Source organism: Neovison vison, chromosome 11 (genome assembly GCF_020171115.1).
Source record: "Neovison vison isolate M4711 chromosome 11, ASM_NN_V1, whole genome shotgun sequence".
Taxonomy (NCBI): Eukaryota; Metazoa; Chordata; class Mammalia; order Carnivora; family Mustelidae; genus Neogale; species Neogale vison.
In genome coordinates, this window is record NC_058101.1 from 181928889 (window position 1) to 181954636 (window position 25748).

A 25748-nucleotide genomic window follows, 5' to 3' on the forward strand; every position below is an offset into this window, starting at 1 on the left:
TTGCGGCAGCGAGGCGAGGTGGGTCCGGATCCTAATAGGTAGAGCGGTAGTGGAGGGTGTGGAGGTTCCGTTGAGGGTGCATGTGTCAGGCCTTAAGGATTTATTTTTTTTAAACTCGTAGGGTTTTTATTTTTTATTTTTTTGGTTTGCTTTTAATCTTCAGAAAGGCAAGGATAATTTATCTGCTGTTGGGAGTCAGAGCTTCTGTTACTTCCAGAGAGGCTCCTTTCCGTTTCCTCCATCTTTTCCTTTACCCGGAGTGTAAATCTTGGGGGGGTTAGACTCGCACCCCCCAGCCTCCAAGTCTTGCAGTTTTATTTGGTTTTCGTTGCGTTCTTCGAGAGAATTCCAGCCTCCGGGTGGTCCTTTTTTCTTCAGCAGATCCCCATCAGCGTCCCATCTTGGCTCTCTGGAGGGGACCGGCTCATCACTGCTGCCAGCTGAGGAATGGAGCAGGACAGCTCTCGGGAAAAGCCATCGCGGGAAGGCGCTTCCTTGCCGGGAGATCCGCCTTCCTCCACCCTTGGACAGTCTTTATCCCAGGTTTTGCATCGTCTTACCTGCGAGGAGTCCCGACGGGGCAAGGCCAGAAGTGCAGCAATTCAGGACCTCGATGCTCTAATAGAAGCTGCAGAATGTGATCAGTTGTTTGAGGGGAGCGACACGTCGCTCCGCGGAATGTCCGAGATGCTGGGGCAGGTGGCAAAAGCCCTGGGGAAGTATGCAGCCCCACCCAAGGAGCAGGAAGGTAGAGCTCAGGGCTACTCTGAAGTGGCTGAGAAGGGGGCAGCAGTTGGGATACTGTTTCTTAAATTAATGGGGAAAATTGAGGCGGCCAAGAATTCCTTGCTTTGTCCTACGTGGAAGATAGGCCTCCGTCCCTTGGCAGGACCCATCTATGTTTTCGCCGTTACACACAGCTTGGAGCAACCGTGGACCAGCCCAAGATCCCGAGACGTTGCTGGGGAGGTGCTCGCCTTACTCCTCCGAGTTACTCAGTGTGGTTCCGTGGCAGGATTTCTGCACGGAGAAAATGAAGACGAGAAAGGGAGATTTACTTTAATAATGGAGCTTCTCAAACCAGATTTGAATAAGTGAGTATTTTTGTCAAAGGGGCCATTAACTCGAGCTTCATCCTAAAGTTTTAGAATTGTTAGAGCTCAAAGGAACCTGAGTTTCCTCGATGGTAAGATAAAGGAGTCCCGATAATAGCGGGTCTCTTAAGGCCCAGGAAGATTGCGATTTTCTATAAATGACATTATTGGGTATTGGCAAATTCGACATTAGAGCCCAGGTTTTCAGACTCCCATTTCCTGGTGCTCTTTCCGGTTCTCACAACTGCCCTGGACATTGGAAGTTCTGTCCCATTTATTTATACTCAAGTTTCTTAAGTTAGGTGAGGATGCGGATCTGGAGAGGCTTTAAACTCAGAGTTTGAATTTAAAATTAGGGATGTTGAAACTCATCACTAGTTATTAGATAAGGATGGTTATTAGATAGGGAAGTGATGTTTGGGATGAAAAAAGCCCTTCAGATTGCTATTAGCTAAAATATTTTCTGTGAGTGCCACTTGCTACTTTATATGTTACTATTAGTAGGAGGAGAGTGATGAGAAAAAACTGTGTACATAACTGTCGTTTTACCAGGAACTTGAAGTTTTGAGGTAGGCTCATACTTCTTTTTATTGCTTCTGAGTAGGACCAGGTCGGAGAGCCTTTCTGAACCTGTTTAATTTTTTTTGTAATATAAAGATATTATCTATTACACAGTTATTTTGAAGGTTGAGTAACGTGTTTAAGCCCACTTTATAAGCTGTAAATTGCTTTTGTTCAAATCTCGATTCACTTGCTCCCTTGTTAAACTTACAATAATACAGAAGGTATTTTACTCCTCTCCTCCTCCACCTTTTTTAAAAGATTTTATTTATTAGACAGAGACAGTGAGAGAGGGAATACAAGCAGGGAGAGTGGGAGAGGGAGAAGCAGGCTCCCCACTGAGCAGGGAGCCTGGTGGTGGAACTCAATCCCAGGACCCTGGGATCACGACCTGAGCCAAAGGCGGACGCTCAACTGACTGAGCCACCCAGACGCCCCACTCCTTTATCTCTTCTTAGCAGGTCTTCCCTGTAACCCCCCCACACCATCACCACAGATTCTTTACAAGCTACTGTTCTGAATGCCTCCTTTTCATTGGATAAGCTTTAGACCTAGAGTCCTGGCTGATTGATTGTTAAATGTACTTAGTATTGGGTTTTTTGTTTTTTGTTCTTTTAGTGCAAGTTCTGTAAGTTATTTTGATCCAAATCTTAAAATGTATAACACCAAGAGTTACATGTGATGTATTCTTTTCAAGGACAAGAAAATGGTCTGTTTAGCTTGAAGAGGTTGATTTTCTTTGCTAGTTAACACCACGTCACTTTACTTAATGTGGTTTCACATTTCCGTGTAGGGAATCCTGGAAGAATAACCCAGCCACCAAACATGTTTTCTCATGGACTCTGCAACAGGTCACCCGACCCTGGCTGAACCAACATCTGGAAAGGATACTTCCCCCATCACTGCTCATCTCGGATGACTATCAAACCGAGAACAAAATACTGGGTGTATACTGCCTCCATCACATTGTGCTGAATGTGGTAAGCAGCCCTGCACTGTATCATCTGTGTAGATGGGACGGGTTGAGTCATGATATCATTTTATCGTTGTCTTTTTATATCTTATATTAACTTCTATTAATGTTGTTATGGCTACATTCATATATATATATTTTTTTAAGATTTTATTCATTTATTTGACAGAGGGAGAGAGAGAGATCATAAGGAAGCAGAGAGGCAGGCAGAGAGAGAGAGGAGGAAGCAGGCGCCCCGCTCAGCAGAGAGCCCGATGCAGGGCTCGATCCCAGGACCCCGAGATCATGACCTGAGCTGAAAGCAGAGGTTTAACCCACTGAGCCACCCAGGCGCCCCTATTTTTTCTTTATATTTTCTTTCTGCCAACCTAGTAGATTATACCTCATAAGTAACATGTATAAGACACCTGGGCCATCATCCTGCATGTCAGACTGAATAACCAGACCTTGAGTTGATTCAAGTTGACTTCCAAGAAGCAAAAAATCAGAAACTGAAAGAAGTTAAATTCAAATGTGCAAGCCATTATTATATTACTCAAGTAAACTTTTTTTTTAAACTGTGTATTACGGAGTTTTTAAAATATACACAGAAGTAGAGAGTGATAATAATGAATCCCATGGCATGATCGATTCTGTGTATCCATACTTCAGTTTCAAAATTACCAACATTGCGGGGGTGCCTGGGTCGCTCAGTCAGTTAAATATCTGCCTTTCACTCAGGTCATGATCCCGGCGTCCTGGGATCAAATCCCTCATGGGGCTCCCTGCTCAGCGGGGAGTCTGCTTCTTCCTCTGCCCTTCCCTCCTGCTTGTGTGCACATGCGCTCTCTCACAAAAATAAGTAAAATCTGGGATTCCTGAATGGCTCAGTCAGTAAAGTGTCTGCCTTCAGCTCAGGTCATGATCCCAGGGTCCTGGGATCGAGTCCCTCATTGGGCTCCTTGCTCTAAGGGGAACCTGCTTCTCTCTCTGCCCCTCCCCCTGCTCTCTTTGTCTCTGACAAATAAATAAAATCTTAAATAAATAAAATATTTTTAAAAATCACCAACAGTTTGCAGTGTTGGGAAACTTTTAATTGGGTAATTTGTCTGCTTGCAGCCAGCTGCTGATTTGCTCCAGTATAACAGAGCCCAGGTCCTATACCATGCCCTTTTCAGCCACCTCTACACACCAGAGTACAACCTCATTCAGGTAATTGTACGATTTGTTTACTACTGTGAATCTCAGTTCTCAAATTTGAGTAGAAGTTGGTATTATATGAGTAAGAATAGTTGAGACACATTTTCCTCTTTTGGAAATTGAGGATGATGACTAAGTCATAGCCAACTTGAAAATAAAGCAGTAGCAAATGACTAGTGGAAATGTCTCAATACTAAGTAGGCATCCACATTTCTGAGGCTCCACAGAGCCAGTGATTTGTCTTCATCTGGGTCAATTTTTTATCAGTTGAGGGCTGCTTTGTTTGAAGTTCTGTTTTTATTAACTTGTGTCCTTCTCTGCTTATTTCAACACACACTTGAAACTCTTTGTATGTTGGGTATTATGGTGACATTCTTCCTTCCAAAAGACACTGAATATCTGCTGTGTGTGAGTAGCCATTGTGGGTTCCAGGAGTGAATGGATCAGACAGAGCTGCTGGCTTTAAGAAATCCTTTGGAAAGACGTGTAAATAAATGAGTACTTATACATGTGTATGGTACAGCATGATCAATCTGTTAAGAAGAGGTTTGTGTAGAGCGCAGTGGGTGTCCAGCGGAGGGCGGCTGACCAGCTTTGGTGGTGCTGGGACGGTTTGGGAGCGTTTGGGAAGGAGTGATATTTGAAGGATGAGCACAAGTTCTTGAGGAGGGGCAAGAACATTCTGAAGACAGAAGAAACAAGTTATATAAAATCAGAGGTAGAAGTAAGCTCTTTCTTCTACGCCTGTTCTCTCTTCCTCATGTCCCCATCCACCTTTCTTTTTAAATTTAATTTAATTTAAGTATTAAATTGAGATCCAGGTACTGACAGCCAAGAAGTTTAGAGTTCTTTAGACGATGGTTTAAAAACAAAACTGAGGGGCGCCTGGGTGGCTCAGCCGTTAGGCGTCTGCGTTCAGCTCAGGTCATGATCCCAGGGTCCTGGGATCGAACCCTGCCTCCGGCTCCCTGCTCAGCGGGAAGCCTGCTTCTCCCTTTCACACTCCTCTTGCTCTCTCCCTCTGTCAAAGAAATAAATAAAATCTTAAAAAAAAAAAAAAAACCTAAGAGGAAAAAACAAAAATCCCAAGAGAGCTGGAAGGGAGTGCCTGCACACCGAAACTTCATGTAGCGTGGTCTCCCTGGACACAGTTGAGGACCATTATAGATTCTTTCTAAGAGCAGTTTAATTGTGAGCACATGACACTGCCAGTTAAACTTAGAAACTTAGTGGCGATAGACTTAGACTCCCACAGTTTCGGTTAAAGTCTCAGCTGTACCCATAAGGTCCTGTTTCAAAGCAAAGAGGAGTCTGGAAGAGAAGGTGTTAACTTGTTCGGAGATAATGTAAAACCAGCTTGAAAATATAAAGTAAAATACACTTCATGTATTACTTGTATCTTTCAGAATTCTGACACAGACCCCAAGGATGGATTGATCAAGTTGCAAGACCAGTCAGCGAATGTGAATGCAAATGGGCAAACAGTTCTTTTCTATTACTGCCTCCTAGGCTGTGCTCCTGTGTCTGCTGGATTTATTCCCCGTCCTGGAGAAAGGCCTGCACTGGAAAGGAGGTGCCGCTCGACCCAGCACACACTGCGATGAGGTGCTGCGGTTGATCCTGACCCACATGGAGCCGGAACACCGCCTTCTCTTACGCAGGACCTACGCGAGAAACCTCCCAGCGTTTGTGAAGAGGTGAGTGCCCGGGCTGCTGGTCTGGCCTGCTCTTCAAGTTCATCTCCTTGGTGCCACCTTCTCTCTTTACTTTTTAGGTTGGGGATCCTAACTGTCCGGCACTTGAAGAGGCTGGAGCGAGTCATCATTAGTTATCTGGAGGTTTATGATGGGCCAGAGGAGGAGGCTAGATTGAAGATACTGGAAACTCTGAAACTTCTCATGCAGTATGCATGGCCCAGGTAAAACAGCCAAGCAGGCACGTGTGCCAAGAGGGACAGAACTCAACCAGTTTTCTCTCCCGGACTTGCCCAGGTGTACAGAGTCTTAAGGACATGCCTTGTATTTGAATATTTCCCATGCTTACATTTCTGTTAGGTTTTGAACTGAGGAAGTCATACTGAAAAGGTAAAATATACCCATTGTTACTGCAGGTATACATCTCTAGATTTATAATGCATATTAGAATTTCAAAGGCCGCTTCGAAGTACTACGGTAGACACATTTAACTTTGTTCACCCTTAGAGTTTTTTAAATCTGAGAGTAGAGAACTTCATTGCACGTTACTGAACACCTACCAAGCAGTAACCAGGAGAATCCTAATTGAGGATATGATTGCTTAGAAAGCATTCCAACTCCAGCTGGAGATTGGTGTCAGAACAAAAAACTGGAACCCAGACATGTTTTGTCAACAAACACTTGATTGCTGGACGACAAAGTTGAATTCACCTAGAGTCCAGTGCTCCAACAACATCTGTTATCTTTTCTGAACCGTAGTTTTTACCCTTAGTTACATCTGTAACTGGACTGCCTTTGTTTACCTCCGGTCTTTCTCCCCTACTGAACTATAAGCCCACTCTGGGATATGGAGTATACAGAAGTTTACTCAGTACCTGGATATTAAATACACCAATATCAGAAGAATGAATGGACTGGAACAGACTGAGTGGACGGATGAATGAAAACGAATCCAGTTAATGCTGCCAGGCCTTTAAAGAGCAGACTAAGTGCCCAAGTCAAGATTCGCAGGCCTAAGTGGGAAGGTTAGAAGAGGATCTCTTACGTGGAAGGAGGGGGCCTTGGGAGTGGGAAACAGCAGGTTTCTGCTGAGCTGAGCAGCAAACAATGTAGGAAACCACTTAATATTTATTAGATGAAGAGATGCAGACTGTTATTCTCCCAGTCACGTTTCTGTCCAGAGATACAGTTTAGATTGCATATTTCCCACTACAAATTATTTTTCAGCTCTGATTAAGGCTTTTAAGGGTTTTTTTTTATTATTAAAAGAAGTACATACAATTAACCATTTAAAAGTGGACTCAGAGAAAAAAAAATAAGTGGACTCCGTGACATTAATTACCTCCACAATTTTGTACAACCATCACCACTATCGTTTTCCAGAACTTTTTTTTAAAAAATATTTTATTTATTTATTTGACAGACAGAGATACAAGTAGTCAGAGAGACAGACAGAGAGGGTGGGGGAAGCAGGTTCCCCGCCAAGCAGAGAGCCCGATGTGGGGCTGGATCTCAGGACCCTGAGACCATGACCTGAGCAGGAGGCAGAGAGGCTTTAACCAACTGAGCCACCCAGGTGCCCACCAGAACTCTTTTTTAATCAAGATAAAAACCTTCAGAAAGACTAGTAAGTTGAAGTAAATATGCTGGGCTTAAGTGATGGTAAGCCAGATCTGAACTAAATGACAGAAGATTCCAGTTGACATGGAGGTCCCAGGTCCCAGAAACCAAGCTTATTTCTCCCACTTTAACTTCCAGGCCCAAGACTGCATAAAAGTTTAAGTACTGTGGACCATTTCCTCTTTGGCCCAAAGTCTAAGCCCCTGGTAAGGGGAGATCCCACTTCTCCCTTTTCAGGAGGGATGACTTCTTTATAGTAGAACCAGGTTCTGGAAGGGGAGCAAGGTATTCTTAGGCAGAGTGTGTGTATAAGTACACACTACGCTGCAGGGAAAAAGGGGGCTTGAAGTTAAGAAATCTGGTATCTGGTCTCTAGTTCTGCTTCTAGCTCCATGGTCTTTAAGTCATTTAGGAAATGAGGGCCTGGATGGCCTTTGAAATCTGCTTTAATATCCTGATTTAGAGTATGAACATAACTTTTTCTTCTTGATTCCAGAATTTCCTGTAGACTTGTGGTCTTGCTGAAGGCTCTCCTAAAACTGATATGCGATGTAGCAAGGGATCCAAATCTTACACCTGAGCCTGTTAAGAATGCCTTATTAGAGGAAGCCACGGATTGCCTGATTCTCCTGGACCACTGTTCTCAAGGACAGGTGAAGGTAGGAGAGTCTGCATCCGGTCCTTAAGTAATACCTATAACTGTTCACATGCCTGACCGTCTAAATGAACATGGAAGGTTCAGATCCCCATCTTGGAGACCGCTACCCTTCAATAGGGGATTGATTAACACCCTTAGTCTTATTTTAAAGCTATTCAGAACTGTTTAGACCAAAAAGCAAGAGGGTTAGGAGAGGTCTCTGGGGGATAGGACAGAAAATGTGCAAAATATTAAGTTTATAAAACTTAAGTTCTATTTTAGTCATCTGAATTTTTTTTTTAAATGATGAAATAGTGAGCTGTAAGCCACCAAGGAGTGATATAAGTAGAGTGATTCAGATCCCAAAAATGTTTCTAGTTTTTCCGGGGCAACCGTATTTTCCATTTTCCTATTTATTCATATGGGAATTCTTCCTTTAGGTTCACATTCCACAAAAGTTTACTTTTCAAAGCTAAAGCATATAATAGCTATCTGTCTATTTAAATATATTTAATAAAACTATTGCCTCATTTCTTCCCCCATTTAATCTTCCCCAGAAATCTTCAATTTAAAGTTATAAAGCAACATGAGAAGAAATTCATATTCTAAAAACATTTAGAAATAGTATTTGTTGTTTTACTAGTTTATTCAAATAACTTTGTGTCGGTTTTCATGTCAGGCAAGTTTTCGAGCCCTGAATCCAATCTAATTTGCATGGGCTGGTATTAACCTGCTTCTTCCTGGTCCAGCAGGACACGTGCACGCCAGCACATTTTAACGTAACACCTATTCCATGAACTGCTTTCTAGTCTCCTCTCTTCATTCATTCCTTGAGTATGGTACCAAGAAAGAAGAACCAAGGTAAAAGGAAAAGTGTCAAAAAAATTAAAAAAATAAAAAAAAAATCAAAGCCTATTTGGTTTCATGTTGCAGGATCTCCTGGCCAAAATTCTCCAAAGCTGTGAAGACAGCAAGGTGGTGAACTGTATCAGAAAAGTGCAGCAGGTGTCTGAAGGCGCGTCCTACGACAGAAATTAAATTTCTCATACTTTTAAAGTAGGAAGGCTTTTCTTCTTGTTCCAACTGTGTAAACAGAATGATTTAAGAAAAAAGGTATTTTCATACTGAACATTATAACTTAGACCTTCTTCTTCCTACTTTTACTCCCACAGAAGTAGGGAAGAGAGAACAAGAAAAAAAAATGAAGTCTGGACATTTCTAAATAAAGTTGGGGGGTGGGGGGGGAGGACGCCAAGAAAAACGGGTGGATAGCATTTAAAATTTAGAAATATTTATACCCACAAATTCATCTGTTAAACTTCTTGGGCTCAAGCTGTTACTTCAAAGCATATGCCAATGCTATAAAAATACTCTGTTCACAACTTAAGACTTCCTTCACTTCCTCCCAGATTTCTTGCCCCACAGAAGTAGCATAAATATTAAAAACACAAATATTGTGTTCAATGCCATATGAAAGAGCAAAAACTGGAGGTGTGTACATGCTTATGGTAAAAGAAAGGAGGATGTTGAAAATGTTCAGTCCTGTTCATAAATGCTGGGGGCGAAGTCACGTCGTTTTGGCCTTGGCCGCAGGCTCTGTCTCCTCCTCATACTCGATCTCCACATAGGCTCTCTTTCTCCGCAAGGGTCCTCTCAAGGGTGTTTTGCCTTTATGTCTGGCATCAAGGGCCTTTTCTTCCTCCACAGAGGACTTATCATCCTGATCTTCATCACTGCTGGCATCCAGTTTATCCATATCCTGATATGGGGAGGAAAAGAAAAGAGAAAATGCTAGATTTATGGGCCAGATTCCTTTCACTGCACTCTCAATTTAGAACCAGAAAATTCATTGCCTGTGTGTTCAGAAACCTTCTTTTCCCCGAAGGCCCAAAATCTCACCTCAAAATCACTTATGTCACTCTCATCCACCTCGTCATCTTCCACAAACTCTCTCTTGCCCACATCCTAAAAGAAAACATAACTGTTAAGTTCAAAATACAGAATGAAAATTCCGCTTACACACCCAGTACTATTGTTTGATAAGTAAGTGCATAAACAACAGACGGATTCATAGTCTACTTACTAGGCTCAACCAAAATCTACTCACTTCCAAATTTAATACTTCTGATTTAAAAACATTTCAGGGACTTCAATTCTCATGCCTAATACAAATTATTAGAGGTAAAACATCCTCATTTTAATCTGTCAGAAAAATCAGTTTTAGATAGAGCTTTACAAACAATTATGTACATTTAATTAAACCTATTTTAAATTCAAAAACCAAAAAAGGGTTACTACTAGGAAAAGTACACCTATGTGCCTATGTGAGTGTTCCATATGATTAAGCAACTACTTGCTAAATCTGGCCTTTTCCTAAAATGCAATCATTCAATTATATTAATAGTGAAATTAAATCCTATATAAATTTCGGTAGGTTTCGTAATGGTATATTCTATCAGCTAGAAAGGATTCTTCATTTGTCCCCTAGCAGGAAAAGTTTTAGAATTCCAATAAGCAAAACTGTCAATATGTAGTTTGTTGGCTGAGTTAAAATTAACCTCATGATAGAAAAAATGACCAAAGAATTATTTTTGGTTAGGGGAATGAAAATGATACTCTGTCTCTCAAGTACATGTAAAGAGTTCTAGTTCTGCAGATTACTGCTCGTTGAAGCAAAAATAAACAAGGCTTACTTCTTCATCTTCATCATCTTTTTCCTCAGAATCTGAAGAGTCACTGTCTGCCTCCTGCTGTTCCAGGGCCTTGTCGAAGGCGTGAATGGGGAAGTTGTAGATGTCGCCATACTGAAGAACAGAAACACATCAGCTTTAATGACATCTCAGTCTTACACTTGAAGTCCACATCCAATAAGCATATTCCTCAGTGATCAAATGAGAATACTTAACTTGATACGTAGTAGTATTTCTGTATTAATTTCAAGCCTAGAATCAACAATGTCTTTAAAAACACATTTTAAATAATCAGTGGTTAAAATCAAATGGGTAACTTCCATGAAGAATAGAAGCACATCACTGAAAACGTAGTAGTGTATAAAACCCATGGGTTAGAACACATGTAAATTTGCTGACAGACAGCAAATAATAAGGAAAAAGTAAGTTTTATTCATTTTTGTCTTGTAAATGACACTAATTTTTAAAAAGAACTAAAAACTCATTTTAAAGAGCCTAAGATTACTAGGGTAGTGTGCAAGAGGATCAAGACTGCCTGCCTTTCATACAGAGATCGGGAACTGTTGCACCGTGAACAGGACTGGCAGTACGGTGCAGAGAGAGGTCTCTTACACTGAATGGGGAGCATCGGGGTGACCAGAACACTTCATGCATTCGTGTCAACCAAATAAAATGGGGAAGCCAAGGGCTATATATTTGTTCTATTCCAGGAACAAAATTAAAGTGAAGATCTTTCCAGCATCTTCGAAAATAAAACACATTTCTGTTTCCCAGCATGATTATTACTGGTCTGAAAAATAGTATTTATATCCCAAGGCTCCTAGCTTTCTCACCGTATCTTGTTTCAATCTCTCCAGCAATTCCTTTTCAATAGCATTATCCAGCTGAGCTGCTATTAATGCCTTTTCCTGTAACAGAAAAATTTGAGTAAATCCATTTACTTCATTAATACTCATTTTTCAGCCTGTAGAAGTGGAAGAAACGGGAGTTTTTATTTAAAAAAATCACTTTTTCCCACTCTTGCTATCACCAGGATTCATGCCTCTCCAGCCAGATACATTCCTGCTTTTAAACCTTGGGAACCTTTTAATTTTAAAAGTTCCAGTGGTTTTAAAAATAGCATTCTGAATTAAATTCTAACAAAACCTTTCATAGATCTACAAAGCATGCAGGTCTATAAACATTTAAGTGTCTTAGAAAATGAGCAATCCTGGGGTGCCTGGGTGGCTCAGTTGTGTCTGCCTTCAACTCAGGGCATGATCCCAGGGTTCTGGGATGGAGCCCCAAACTGGCCCCCTGCTGAGCAGGGAGTCTGCTTCTCCCTCTCCCCTGCTTTTTCACCCTCTGTCAAATAAATAAATCTTAAGACAAAAAAAAATGAGCAATCCTGAAACAGATTTTGTAAAAGCTGAGAAAGGGAAATAGGGTTTTACTAAAACCATGCTAAATTCCATGTGACTGACAAAAATAGATTAAAAATCTCTTCCTCCAGTGATCTTATAAAAAACCGCACATAGCACCCACAACCAAAACATGAAAATCTAACCTCAGTCTTTCTCGCCCAAGTCTGCATTAATATAAATATCATAAAAGATTTTAAAAGTCTCATATACTGGCACTTTGTTGGAATGATGTACAGTGTGTAGGATAAAATACAGGGAGCCGGGGGCACATGACCGGTTACAAGGCTATCATGCACTTTCTCTAAAGTGGGTGCTCACACCTCAAGGCTGATCCATTGACATGTAGGCAGAAAATAGATGAAATTGCTGTGTATGTACTTTTTCTTTAAAAATTAAGTGTTCTATTTCTTTATGAATACTAGCATTGATGCCTTAACTCTGGCCATAAAGCAAATAGCTGTGTTTCAGAAAGTAAGATAACCAGAGGGAAAAATACTGTAGAGTCTGAACACGGGAATCTCACTACTTTATTCACATGATTATAGCACGCATATGCAGTTGGATGTTTGCTTAAATGGATTTACAGATTATCGAATAGTTTGCAATACCATCAGAGATTATAAAGTTATGCTATTTAATTGTTTAGTACTTAAAGAGTTGTACAACTTAGAGTTATGTATTTTTCACAAAAAAAGTACCAAATTTGCCAAGATGACAAATGACTGTGTAATATGTAACAGTAGAAGCTTTAAAAAATAAATACACTTATTCTATTCTTTCAAGAGAAAAGCCTATTTTAACAGAGTCTAAAATGTTTTTAAACTTGTTCTGTGGATAGAACATTTGAAAAAGAAAAGTGATTACATCTATAAGTGACATTGTTAAAACCTATGTCTCCCACAAATGCAGCAAATCACACTCAATCTGGAAACATAATTTTCCAGCACATTTAAAAATCTTCCAAACTGACATTTCTCAGAAGGCTTCAAACTTACTTGGTAGAAGAACAACTTAATTTCCTCTGAAAGGCTTGCAAGAACAAATGTTTAGCAATCAGGGAAGAAGCAAACTCACTAGCTACATCTGAATAAAAACCTCTACAAAACTGCTGAAGAATGAAAAATGCAGAGCCAGTACTTAACGCAAACCATCAACAATGCACTTCTTGATGTGTCTCTGAGGTACCTATCAGTCACGAGAGCCCTTAATTAAAAACAAATTCCTTCTCAGCAAAGAACCAGACCTTCATTTCACTATATCAATAGTAGGTATGTCAGTTATATACCTATTAGTGCAAGTACACGTGTATAATAACATAAGTAATACACCAGGGAGCATATGTTCAAAAATTTCTTTGGTGAAGAATCAGAACAGTTCGGAGATGAATGTTATTGTAGCTCTGAAGTCCAAAACTCTTTATGAGTAATAGGAACAAAGGCACCAAATTATTAGCGTGATTTCTTGATAGACCATGACAAATGATCCCAAATGATCAGGGAAATGTCTGTTGGTAGAGGGGAAGTATGCAGAGCAAATACCCAGAATAACTGAAAATTTGAACTTGTAAGGAAGAGCTAATTCCTAGGTCTTGAAAGGCAGAAGAAAAGTCAACTTGAATAAGGTACCAGGGACGTGGGACAGGCAGACTTGCTCTCTGTGATAAAGGCTGGTGATTCCTGACTCGATTTTTCCCAGGACAGCAGGGTAGTACCACCAGTATTCATTAATCTGGTAACAAAGCCACCTAGCTGACCTCAAAGAAACAATCCCAGTCAATTCCTTATAACCAATTTCAAAATCCAAAACACTGAATTTAGTGGCCTAATAATGAACTGAACTGACAAGTCTCCTTAAAAAGTTTTTTTGAAATTCCATCTAGTGTGACTCTTTTTATGTTTCATTGCAGAGCTGCTAGTGCATCAGATTAGAATGCTCAAACCCTGGTGACCCAAATAAAATTACTAATGAGAGAGAAGAAATAACCACTAACATCACAGAAATACAAATGTGACAGAATAGTATAAAAATCTACATGCTGGGGCGCCTGGGTGGCTCAGTGGGTTAAAGCCTCTGCCTTCGGTTCAACTCATGATCTCAGGGTCCTGGGATTAAGTCCCACATGGGGCTCTCTGCTCAGCAGGAAGCCTGCTTCCCTTCCTCTCTCTCTGCCTGCCTTTCTGCCTACTTGTGATCTCTGTCAAATACATAAATAAAATCTTGAAATGGATAAATTTCTAGAAATCTATAGCCCATCAAAATTAAACAAGACGAAACAGAAAATTTGAACAGACGAATTACAGCAATGAGACTGAAGAAATAATCAAAATGCTCCACAAAACTGAAGTCCAAGCCCAGATGGCTTCAGAAGCAAATTCTATCAAACATTTAAAGAAGAGTTAATACCCATTCTGAAACTTTTCCAAAAACCCTAAGAGGAAGGAAAACTGCTAAATTCATTCTATGAGGCCAATAATACCCTGATACCAAAACCAGAAAAAGACACCACAAAAAAAGAGAACTAAAGGCCAATATCTCTCATGAATACAGATGCAAAAATCATCAAGATATTAGCAAACCGAATCCAACAATATATTAAAAAAATCATATACCATGATCAAGTGGGATTTATTTCCAGGATGCAAGGGTGGTTCAATATTCACAAAACAATCAACGTGATAAATCACATCTTTCAGAGAAAGGATAAAGCCCACAGGATCATTTCAACAGGTGCAATAAAAGCAGTTCACAGAGTACAATATCCTCTCTTTCTCTCTCTCTCTCTCTTTTTTTTTTTTAAAAGATTTTATTTATTTGACAGAGATCACAAGTAGGCAGAGAGGCAGCTGCGGCAGTGGGGGGTGTGTGTGTGGGGGGGTAGAGGTGGGGAAGCAGGACCTGGGCTGAGCAGAGAGCCCGATGCGGGGCTTGATCCCAGGACCCTAAGATCATGACCTGAGCTGAAGGCAGAGGCTTAAACCATTGAGCCACCCAAGCGCCCCACAACATCCATTCTTGATAAAAACTCTGCAAAGTAGGTCTAGAGGGGACAGTATGATAATAATAATAATAATCAACATAATACAGTCCTTATATGAAATATCTACAGCCAAAATCCTCAATGGGGAAAGAGCTTTTCCCCTATTGTCAGGAACTAGACAGGGATGTCCACTCACCACTTTTCCTCAACAGAGTACTGGAAGTCCTAGCCACAGCGATCAGACAATACAAAGAAATACAAGGCTTCCAAACTGGTAAAGAAGAGACAAAACTGGGAAGACATTCCATTCCATGTTCAAGGGATGGAAGAGCAAATATTATTAAAAATGTCCATAGTACCCAAAGCAATCCACACATTAAATGCAATCTCTATCAAAAACACCCTAAAATTTTTATGGAACTACAAAAAACCTTGAATAGGCAAAGCAAACTTGAAAAAGAAAAACAAAACTGGAGATATCCCAGTTCCAGATTTGGTTATATTACAAAGTGATAGTAATTAAAACACGATGGTTCGGGCACAAAAAGAGACACATAAATCAATGGAACAGAATACCCAGAAATAAACTCACAATTACACGGTCAATTAATCTTTCACAAAGGAGGAATGAGTATACAATGGGAAAAAGACAGGATCTTCAACAAATAGTGTTGGGAAAACTGGACAAACATAGGCAAAAGGATGAAACAGGACCACTTCCTTTCACCATATACAAAAATAAACTCAAAATAGATTAAAGAGCTAAATATGAGACCCCAAACCATAAAAATCCTTGAAGAGAGCACAGAGGGTCATCTCTCTGATATCCACCACAGCAACATTTTTCTAGATCTGTGTCCTGAGACAAGGGAAATAAAGGCAAAAATAAACTATTGAGACTGTATCAAAATAAAGTTTGTGCACAGCAAAGGAAACAATCAACAAAACTAAAAGGCAACCTACTGAATGGGTGAAAGTATTTGCAAATGACAAATCTGACAAAGGGTTAATATCCAAGATACATAAAGAAGTGATACAAAACTCAATACCCAAAATACAAATAATTGAATTTAAAAATGGGTAGAAGACATGAACACTTCTCCAAAGAAGACACCTAGATGGCTAACAGACACAGGAAAGGATGCTCAACATCACTCTTCATCAGGGAAATGCAAGTCAAAACTACAATGAGGTATAACTTCACACCTGTCAGAATGGCTAAAATCAACAACACAAGAAACTGTAGCAAATGTTGGTGAGGACATGGAGCAAAAGAAACCCTCCTGCACTATTAGTGTGAATGTGAACTGGGGCAGCCACTGTAGAACAGTGCGGAGGTTCCTCAGAAAGTTAAAAATAGAACTACCCTATGAGCCAGGCACTGTATACTGGCTATTTACTCAAAAAAATACCAAAACACTTTAATTCAAAGGGACGCACGCACCCTTGTTTACTGCAGCATTATTCCCAATAGCCAAAGTATGGGAAGAGCCCAAGTGTCCACGGATCGAAGAATGGATACAGAAGCATATATATATATACATATATATATGTATGTATATATATATATATATATACACATTGGAATAAATTACTCAGCCATAAAAAAAACAACATCTTGCCATCTGTAAAGACATGGATAGAGAGTATAATGCTAAATGAATTAAGTCAGAAAAGACAAATACCACAGGTTTCACTCCTTACGTGGAGTTTAAGAAACAAAACAAGAAAAGGAAAAACAAGTCAAAAAGACAAACCAAGAAACAGACTCTTAACTATAGAAAACAGATGGTCACCAGAGGGGAGGTGGGTGAGAAGATGGGGGAAATAGGGATTGGGAATTAAAGAGGCTTACCATGCTGGGTCGGGGTGGGGGGCAGGGGGTGGAGAGGAAAAAAAGAAAGGCAACACACCAAAGGTCTGATTTCTGAAACACTGAATTGCAAGAATTTCAGACAAGGTATTCCTTCTGTTCTCTGTTATATATATATATATCCCCAAGAACCCTTATTTTAACCTGCCTTGGAAGTCGTAATCTTAAAATATGAATATCCGACATCTTACACAACTAATACAACAGTATTAGCCATTAGTGAACCCAAGGCCTGAACAGTTCATAGACAATAGTGACTGAATCTTTTTCATGATCCCTACTACACACCCCTACCCTCAGTGAAAATACAGAAGCTATGAATACCAAAATGGTAAGTTACCTCTCTTCTTTTTTCCCTCCGTTCCACTTTCTTACTCAAGGGAACAAGTTTCCTCCTGCGGAAAATAAAACAAAATAAAACACATTATCAGAAAACCCAAGTATACACTGTGTGTTCCTTTAAAAAAAAAAAAGGGGGAAGAGGGGCGCCTGGGTTGCTCGGTTAGGTTAAGTGTCTGCCTTTGGCTCAGGTCATGATCCCAGGGTCCTGGGATCGAGTCCCACGTGGGGCTCTTTGCTCAGCAGGGAGCCTGCTTCTCCCTCTACCTGCGACTCTCCCTGCTTATGCGCTCACGGGCTCTCTCTCTGACAAATAAATAAATAAAATATTTTTTAAAAAAATAAGAAAAAAGGATTGGAGTTGATTTTGTAGGACTCAGCTCCATCTAGACGAGATTATATATTTAACTATCTTCTAAGTATTTCATGCTATAAAAAGTCAGACATTTTCACATGTGTTTTAATGTGTATTTCACTTTTTGTTTTCTGTAGGCATTCTGAGACTTCTGAGGGCATTTACTATGCCAAGATTAATGCTTTAGTTAACAAGGAAAAAGAATTTTCTTTAGAAAACTGCCATCTTTAGCTTTCTCTGTAGCTCACAATGAAAAATTATTAGGATCCATCACTCCTTAGGAAAATATTCAATTAATTCTGTGGATTTCATATTATTTTTAAAAATTAGTTTTCAGTAAACTCAGAGTAAAGTTCTTTTATTCTTATTTATCCAAAATTTTTAGGTCATTGTCAATTCCTTAATTATATGATTCTGTCAGGGAGTTATAAAGAAAATTTTCTGAAGCTGCTTTTCAGACAGGGAGGGGGGTCACTCAAGTTTTACTATACTGTTTTTTAAATCCTGCAACATCAAAAGGCACAATTTTTTTTTTTTTTTAGGTAGGCACAAGGCAAGATTTATTAAAGGTGCCCTCCAGCAAAGTTTCAGGGCTCAGGAGAAGGGGAGCCAGGAAAGTCATACAGGGAGGAGGTGGGCACCCTTGGGCGAGGCTCCACGACTCTGGAAAGTGGAGTCAGGGAAGTCGCACTGGGAGGGAGTCGGTGGGGGTCTTTTATCGGGCCAAGGCAGGGCATGGGCTCACATCCATATATGGTAGGATATTTGGTGGTCGGAGGGTATGGAGTGGGGGGTCCTGATACTTCTGTTTCCTGCATAGGTATTGGGTTACCTATGGAGCCGTGACCTGGGCACATATCCTTTTGGCGGGATAGTCAAGGGTTGAGGAATGGGGGGGAGGGGGCTGGAAGACGGCAGCCCAGAGATCAGCGGTCATTTCTGTTGTTCCTCCTGCATTCCCAGAGCCACTGACCCAACACTTTATGGGGAAATACATAATAACAGAAGGAAAGAAATTTTTTCTTTAATCACAGAATATAGTTAGCCCTTAGTTTGGCAATCAAAAAACGTGGTATTGTTTGAAGTGGCGGGGGGGTGGGAGGTTGGGGTACCAGGTGGTGGGCACCATAGAGGGCACGGCTTGCATGGAGCACTGGGTGTGGTGAAAAAATAATGAATACTGTTTTTCTGAAAATAAATAAATTGGGAAACAACAACAACAACAACAACAAAAAAACGTGGTATTATCCTTCCTTAAGTCTTTATTTGATTATATTTTCTTTTTTTGTTTTGTTTTGTTTTTCTCTGATTTCTGATTTATCATATAATAATCAGTTTTTTAAAAAATTATTATTTATTTATTTTCAGAAAACCAGTATTCATTATTTTTTCACCACACCCAGTGCTCCATGCAAGCCGCGCCCTCCATAATACCCACCACCTGGTACCCCAACCTCCCACCCCCCCGCCACCTCAAACCCCTCAGATTGTTTTTCAGAGTCCATAGTCTCTCATGGTTCACCTCCCCTTCCAATTTACTCAAATTCCCTTCTCCTCTCTAACGCCCCTTGTTTTAACCAGAGGTAAACTTTCTTCTTAGCAGCATATCATAAAAGGTTATCCAAAACTGGATTTAATAAGCATTACTAGAGATTTCATAATCTCTCATTTTCCTAAAATGACCCATGGAAAGACAGACTGGGGTGCCTGGGTGGCTCAGTGGGTTAGGCCGCTGCCTTCGGCTCGGGTCATGATCTCAGGGTCCTGGGATCGAGTCCCGCATCGGGCTTTCTGCTCAGCAGGGAGCCTGCTTCCTCCTCTCTCTCTCTGCCTGCCTCTATGCCTACTTGTGATTTCTGTCTGTCAAATAAATAAAATCTTAAAAAAAAAAAATAAATATAATAAATGAATCATCTAAATACTTACTGTCGCTTTAGTGTAAGTTTTCTAATTCGAATTAGATACTGGGTGATCTTGGTGAATCTCTGCTTACACTTGTGTCGAATAAAACGGGGCCAGTAAATTAGATTTTCATCTATTTGCTCCAGTGCTTTCTCATAGTTTTTATGAAGCCGAACCTACCAAACAGAAAAAGAAAGCTTAAAGAGTAAGAGTAAATTATGAGGTCTTCACTGCTATGATACCCATGGGGCCTAATGAGGTTGGCTTCAAAAGCTTAATCCAGGGGCGCCTAGGTGGCTCAGCTGGTGAAGCACGTGACTCCTTGATTTTGGTTCAGTCATGATCTCAGGGTCCTGGGATCAAGCCCTGTGTTGGGCTCTGAGCTCAACAGGGAGTCTGCTTCACCCACTCCCCACTTCCAGGATTGCACACTCTCTCTTCTTTCTCATAAACAAATAAATCTTAATTAGAAGTTTATTACAGGGGGGCGCCTGGGTGGCTCAGTGGGTTAAGCCGCTGCCTTCGGCTCAGGTCACGATCTCAGGGTCCTGGGATCGAGCCCCGCATCGGGCTCTCTGCTCAGCAGGGAGCCTGCTTCCCTTCCTCTCTCTGCCTGCTTCTCTGCCTACTTGTGATCTCTGTCTGTCGGATAAATAAATAAAATCTTTAAAAAAAAAAAAAAAAAAGAAGTTTATTACAGGGACGCCTGGGTGGCGCAGTTGGTTAAACGACTGCCTCCGGCTCAGGGCGTGATCCTGGAGTCCCGGGATCGAGTCCCACATCAGGCTCCCAGCTCCATGGGGAGTCTGCTTCGCTCTCTGACCTTCTCCTCGCTCATTCTCTCTCTCACTGTCTCTCTCTCTCTCAAATAAATAAAATAAAATCTTAAAAAAAAAAAAAAAAAAGAAGTTTATTACAGCTACAGTCAAGGAAGACAAAAAAGCATGTGGCATTTTCACTCTTAATGATCATTGTAATTTTTTGTCCCAAGTCTTACCCGTTCCCAGAGACGCCTAGGAAAAGCTGCTCGCTCTATAACCTTCATATACAAGTAGCACTGTCCTGCAGGATAAAGTAAATGTCATTAATATTATTTACAGAGAGGCTAGGGAACATCCTTTTAAAAGCTGCTGACTAGTTCTCATGGAAGTTAAAACGAAGGACTTACCTTTCTCTTCTTTGATGGTGGCATACTGACTGTTTGCCAGGGGACAAGACGACCGATTACATAGTCCAGTCAGGCTATATTCATTTCTGCAAAAACTCTGAGTCTTCGTTCTACAAAGGGAGGAAAAGAGCAAAAGTTATAAAATGGGCTACCAAGAGGGCAACTGACGGAATCTTTGTTTAAGTTGCAAGTCTAGACTCACCTTATTTTAAAAGAACAAAACTGCTTGTTTCCTAGTGTATCCCAGATAACCTACAAGACAAAGAAAAAACCCATTTCAGTTGCTCTGACCGAACAGATGGGAATATGAAGTCAAGAAAACAATGCGCCGGTTTATTGAGGAAGTCTCAAAAAAGTCTGAGGAATGAGAGGAAGAAATGCTTTCTAAAATAGTCTATTTTCCTTTTACACAGGTTCTTGGAGAAAAAGTAGATACAAATTGACAATAACCATCACCCCAAGACCCACAGATAAAAATTTCATTAGAATTTTATGAATATTTTTGAATTTTTTCTGTACATGTACTTTCCACCAACCACTATGCCTATATCTTTAACAAAAATGAAATGTATATGTATTTTGTAACATTCCTTTTTTTCCTAGTATGTTCATTATCTATTGTAAAAGGCTGCAGAGTACTAGATTGTTGGATATACGTACCATAATTTGATCTTATCTGGCAAAAAAATCATCTACTGGGGCGCCTACATGGCTCAGTGGGTTAAGGCCTCTGCCTTTGGCTCAGGACATGGTCTCAGGGTCTTGGGATCAGTCCCCGTATCCGGCTGTCTGCTCAGGAGGGAACCTGCTTCCCCCCACCTCCCACCACCTGCCTCTCTGTCAACTTATAATCTTTGTCTGTCAAATAAATAAATAAAATCTTAAAAAAAAAAAAGAAAAATAATCTTCTTCTATCTTCTACTAATGTGTTCTTTATTCTTTCAGCATTGATTGCATATTTAATTTATTAAGGCACTGAAATCTCTAAGTCCTGACACACAGGAGGTATTCAAGTATTTGTTGAATCAAGGAAGGCAGAATCCTTAAACAGTTTTACCTATCTACTTAGGGGGAAGGCACAAATCGGCAGTCTAAGGGCCTCAAAAGAAGTTTATCAGAGCCTTTGAGTGAGATGCGCTAAGGAACTGGGAAAGGCTTTAAAGAAGTTAAAGCAGTCAAAGCCCAAAACATAAATGTTAACAAACAGAGTAACATTTTGGAATTTTATAGGATGTGTGTTTGGTGGGGGATGGCAGGAAACAGGTGAGAGGAAATCAAACTGGGAAAGTAGCTCATTCTAGCTTGTGGCTTTACATATCATCTTAAGTTGATGACTCTCAAATTGTCATCTCCTGGTCAAACTTCTCTCCCCAGAGGAAGTATATACACATCCAACTGTCAACCCAACATATCCACTTGGATGCTCGAAAGGCACGACACACATTAACAACCAAATGAAGCTCTCAATTCCACATCTTTCAAAATACTGTTTTCCTTCCTGCTCTCCACAAATATAACCACCACTGAATCACTTGTCCAAATCCAAAAATCCTTTGATTTCTCCTTTTCCCTTTTCACTGAAGGGATCATGTTGTGTTTTCAGTTACACCAATAATACAGATCTCAAATTCATCCCCTTCTTTTCCTCTCTCCCATCACTACCTTGATTGAAACAACTTTCAATATACAATAATCTCCTTGCTTTCATTCTTCCTCTCCTTCAAAAGCCTCTCACATAACTACACAATTCTTCACAAAATAAGTCAGATGTCATTTCCCATTAGAAGCCCTAAAAATACTTCCTACAACACTCTACATGTTCTTGTCATGCAAGCATACCCAACTTCATTACCTCTCCCACTTGCCGCGATTCCTATAGCACAGGCCACACTGGCATTCCTGAGTATACTCCTTCTCTCTTACTTCCAGATCTTTGCATTTTACTGTTCCCATTGCCTGGATTTTTGGCTTTTCCCTCAATGACGGCTCATTCTCATCTTTTAGATCTCAGTTCAAACGTCTTCCACTCAAGAAACCTTCCCAGATCAGCTTTGTCTGAAGTAATCTCTGCTAATTCCTCTCTACTTCATCAACCTAGGTCTTTCTTTCACAGTATTATTACACAGTAGAGTGGTTTTCAATTTGTTCACGTGTTTCCCATCTGTCTCCCCCACCGGAGTGCTCCAGGAAAAGAGGTCTTTTGTTTGCTTGTTAAAAACGAAATCTCCAGTAATTACCACAGTGCTTGACACACCGTAAGCACTTTCATATTTCTTATATATGTAACTAACTAAATAAATCGAGTATGCTTCCCCCAAAATTACGATTTAGGCAGACAATGAAGCAAATGTAATATAACAAAACCTAACACAGAAAAAGCAGATTTAAAAGTAACATACACGTGGAAGAAAGGGATCCTTAAATTTCATATCCAAACTTGACCATACCCTCCCCCACCTCCCCCCACCCGCGCCTGCCTCCCACGTCCCCACCACAGGGAAGCCCCTCATTGCTGGGTACCACAGACTGGAAGCCAACCCTGTGGACTGAAGTGACGATGTTCCAGCCCCTCCACCCAGGTAAGGCTGCGGGCTGGGGATCCCGGGTAGACACGTGAGAGCCCCACGCTCGGAATTCGGGCTTCTGGAAACCTTGGTTCTGTAGCAACGAGGCTAATCGCATAGGCCAGCTGAGTGTGTGGTCTCCGAGTCTCCTAAAGCAGGAGAACTCAAGTGGCAGAGAAACACGACACTCACATCATCCGACTGCATGGCGTCCGCGGTTCAGCGTGCAAAGCCCGGGCCAAATCTAGGGAGCAGCCATGCTTCTTCCGGGAAATCACTTCCGGAGAGCCTAGCCTCACCTATCGCGAGAGTTTTGACTTCTCGGGTTTGCCTAGCGCCTCTTGGCGGCGTAACTTTCGCGTGCACCTCCGTGTCCACCCGCACGTCCCGCGAATCTCCGCCAGCTCGCACCGCCCACGTCCTGTCCAGGGTCTCCCTCTGAGACTGGAAACCCGGTGAGCGGCCCCTGCCACTCCGCCCTCCTGGGCGTGCCCTTGGCTTTAGCGCGGCCTATGACTGCGCCTGAGGATTGGTGGGCCCACGCCGGCGGCGATCCCTGTCCCGGGCAAGCGCGGTCTCCCGCCCTTAGCTCCTGGCCGCCGGGGCTGGGGGGCTCGAACTCGGTCCTTCTTCAGCCGAGTCCCTCGCTCCCGCACGCACTTCCCCTCACTTAACCCTGCAGCCCCTGTGGTTTGGTGTGGCATTGGGTCTTGACCTTTGAAATTCATGGATTAGATAACATTAAAAGCAGAAGAAATCTGGAGAATTAACAGAGTTGTCCCCTCTTTTTATTTTGACAGGAAAAAGAAGACGTTTAGGAGCTCGCCCCGTTTTTCTAAAGAAAGGCCAGTTTCATACCGAGAGTAAAAAAGGCACAATCTCGGAATAAGGGTGGGCACTTAATTTGCATATCACATTATAAAAGAATTAAGTTTATCGTAAGTAATGTAATTTTGTTGCATGCTGATAAAAACTATGAATTAGAACCACCCGGTTGGAGGGGTAGCTGGGTGGGTGGTTCAGTCAGCGAGGTTGAGGCTTAACTCAGGTTAACTCAGGACTCCGGTAATGATCTCAGGGTCCTGGGATCCAGCCCCTCTAGCTCACCAGGGAGCTGGCTTCCGTGTTCTCTTTCCCTTTCCCTCCGTCCCTCCCCTCAGCTGGCTCTCTCCTCCTAAAAATAAATAAATACATCTTTTAAAAAACCAAAAAAAAAAAAAACAAAAAACCCTTGGAAACCATTGATTTGGCCCTGGTTTTTGGAGCCAAATTTAGGTTATAAAAACCAACTGCTCTTTACAAAGTATTTTGGGGTAAATCACCCTTTAGCAAACTATCCCACTTGAAAAATGAGGGTATATGAGAACTGGAGGCATGTTAAATGCATAGTTTATTTTACATTGCTTCATAAAAAATTGTGATCGTTCTCACTCACCTGCTTGCTTTCCCTGGTTTAACGACCTAGAGGGCACTCATCACACATACACATGCCCTTTTATGTTAATAAAATCAAGTTTAGAATAATGTGGAAGAGGGGTGCTTGGGTGGCTTAATAGTAGAGCATGGGACTCTTGATCTCCAGGTAGTGAGTTCAGCCCTACCTGGGGCATAGAGATTCCCTTAAAAGTAAGTAAAAAGATGAAGCTTCTTAAGAAATAATAAACTGGAAGAAATCAAAAGCTCGATAATAATCACCACATGTACCACACCACACTCCCCAAATTGTTTTAAGTAGGGGAAGTGATGTATTTTTCAGTTAGACTTAGAATAATACTCCTTCCCTGCTCATCACCAACAGGTGAATCCAGTAAATAATTTTTAAACTGATTTATTAATGACATATATTAGTTTCAGTAGGACAAAATAATGATCGATATATGTATATGCTGAGATGATCACCTCAGTGAGTTCAGTTAACATGTGTCACTATATAATTGCAATTTTATTTATTTATTTATTTATTTTATTTTAAAGATTTTATTTATTTATTTGACAGAGAGAAATCATAAGTAGATGGAGAGGCAGGCAGAGAGAGAGAGGGAAGTAGGCTCCCTGCTGAGCAGAGAGCCCAATGCGGGATTCCATCCCAGGACCCTGAGATCATGACCTGAGCCAAAGGCAGTGGCTTAACCCACTGAGCCACCCAGGAGCCCCTGCAATTTTTTTTCTTTTTTTTTTTTTTTTAAGATTTTATTTATTTATTTGACAGACGGAGATCACAAGCAGGCAGAGAGGCAGGCAGAGAGAGAGGAGGAAGCAGGCTCCCTGCTGAGCAGAGAGCCCAATTCGGGGCTCCATCCCAGGACTCTGAGATCATGACCTGAGCCAAAGGCAGTGGCTTAACCCACTGAGCCAGCCACCCAGGCGCCCCTGCAATTTTTTTTCTAATGATAAGATTACCCTCTTAGCAACTTATTGAATTATTTATTTATTTTTTAAAAGACTATATCCTTTTTTTTTTTAAAGATTTTTAAAATTTATTTATATTTGACAGAGATCACAAGTAGGCAGAGAGGCAGAGATTGAGAGGAGGAAGCAGGCTCCCCGCTGAGCAGAGAGTCTGATGCGGGGCTTGATCCCAGGACCCTGAGCAGAAAGCAGAGGCTTTAACCCACTGAGCCACCCAGGCGCCCCAGCAACTTTTTTTTTTTTTTTGAATTTTATTTACTTATTTATTTGCCAGAGACCACACAAGCAGCGGGAGCAGCGGGCAGAGAGA

At 41.2% G+C, this 25748-nt stretch overlaps 2 protein-coding genes and 1 long non-coding RNA gene across 5 annotated transcripts; 2 read left to right on the top strand and 1 right to left on the bottom strand.

The window, feature by feature from the left end:
• The first annotated feature begins 18 nt into the window (after positions 1–18).
• TTI2 (TELO2 interacting protein 2) lies at positions 19–11217 on the top strand. Of its 3 annotated transcripts, none has more exons than XR_006380991.1 (8): positions 19–1094; positions 2449–2635; positions 3727–3819; positions 5317–5504; positions 5582–5725; positions 7618–7780; positions 8692–8871; positions 10481–11217. XR_006380991.1 is itself a non-coding variant. In XM_044225406.1 (8 exons), exons 1-7 carry the CDS (start codon positions 448–450, stop codon positions 8794–8796), a joined length of 1527 nt encoding a protein of 508 aa, XP_044081341.1. In that variant the 5' UTR covers positions 19–447; the 3' UTR covers positions 8797–8814; positions 10481–11217. The 3 variants fall into 3 exon arrangements, 2 of the variants coding, with proteins under 2 accessions (XP_044081341.1, XP_044081340.1); XM_044225406.1 differs by having other exon boundaries at positions 8692–8814; XM_044225405.1 differs by lacking the exon at positions 10481–11217 and having other exon boundaries at positions 8692–9140.
• Positions 9028–23316, bottom strand: MAK16 (MAK16 homolog). Its single transcript, XM_044225407.1, has 10 exons — positions 23222–23316; positions 20668–20717; positions 20466–20575; positions 20295–20359; positions 19322–19473; positions 17042–17096; positions 11282–11356; positions 10452–10562; positions 9658–9723; positions 9028–9517 (listed from the first exon to the last, which is right to left on the bottom strand). Exons 1-10 carry the CDS (start codon positions 23234–23236, stop codon positions 9326–9328), a joined length of 891 nt encoding a protein of 296 aa, XP_044081342.1. The 5' UTR covers positions 23237–23316; the 3' UTR covers positions 9028–9325.
• Positions 23317–23334: 18 nt separating this feature from the next.
• LOC122889899 lies at positions 23335–25748 on the top strand. The gene is made up of 3 exons (XR_006380992.1): positions 23335–23484; positions 23830–23920; positions 25713–25748. It is a non-coding gene; the product is annotated as an uncharacterized LOC122889899 (long non-coding RNA).

What these genes read in the sequence shown, in the direction of transcription:
- TTI2 (XM_044225406.1), top strand. Translation starts at nt 448, where the DNA reads ATGGAGCAGGACAGCTCTCGGGAAAAGCCATCGCGGGAAGGCGCTTCC. An exon ending in ATGCAGTATGCATGGCCCAG is followed by an intron (nt 5,726 to 7,617) that starts GTAAAACAGCCA and finishes TCTTGATTCCAG; the next exon opens with AATTTCCTGTAGACTTGTGG. An exon ending in GTTCTCAAGGACAGGTGAAG is followed by an intron (nt 7,781 to 8,691) that starts GTAGGAGAGTCT and finishes TTCATGTTGCAG; the next exon opens with GATCTCCTGGCCAAAATTCT.
- MAK16 (XM_044225407.1), bottom strand. An exon ending in AAACTTACACTAAAGCGACA is followed by an intron (nt 17,097 to 19,321) that starts GTAAGTATTTAG and finishes TATTTTCCGCAG; the next exon opens with GAGGAAACTTGTTCCCTTGA. An exon ending in GGAGGGAAAAAAGAAGAGAG is followed by an intron (nt 11,357 to 17,041) that starts GTAACTTACCAT and finishes TTTCTGTTACAG; the next exon opens with GAAAAGGCATTAATAGCAGC.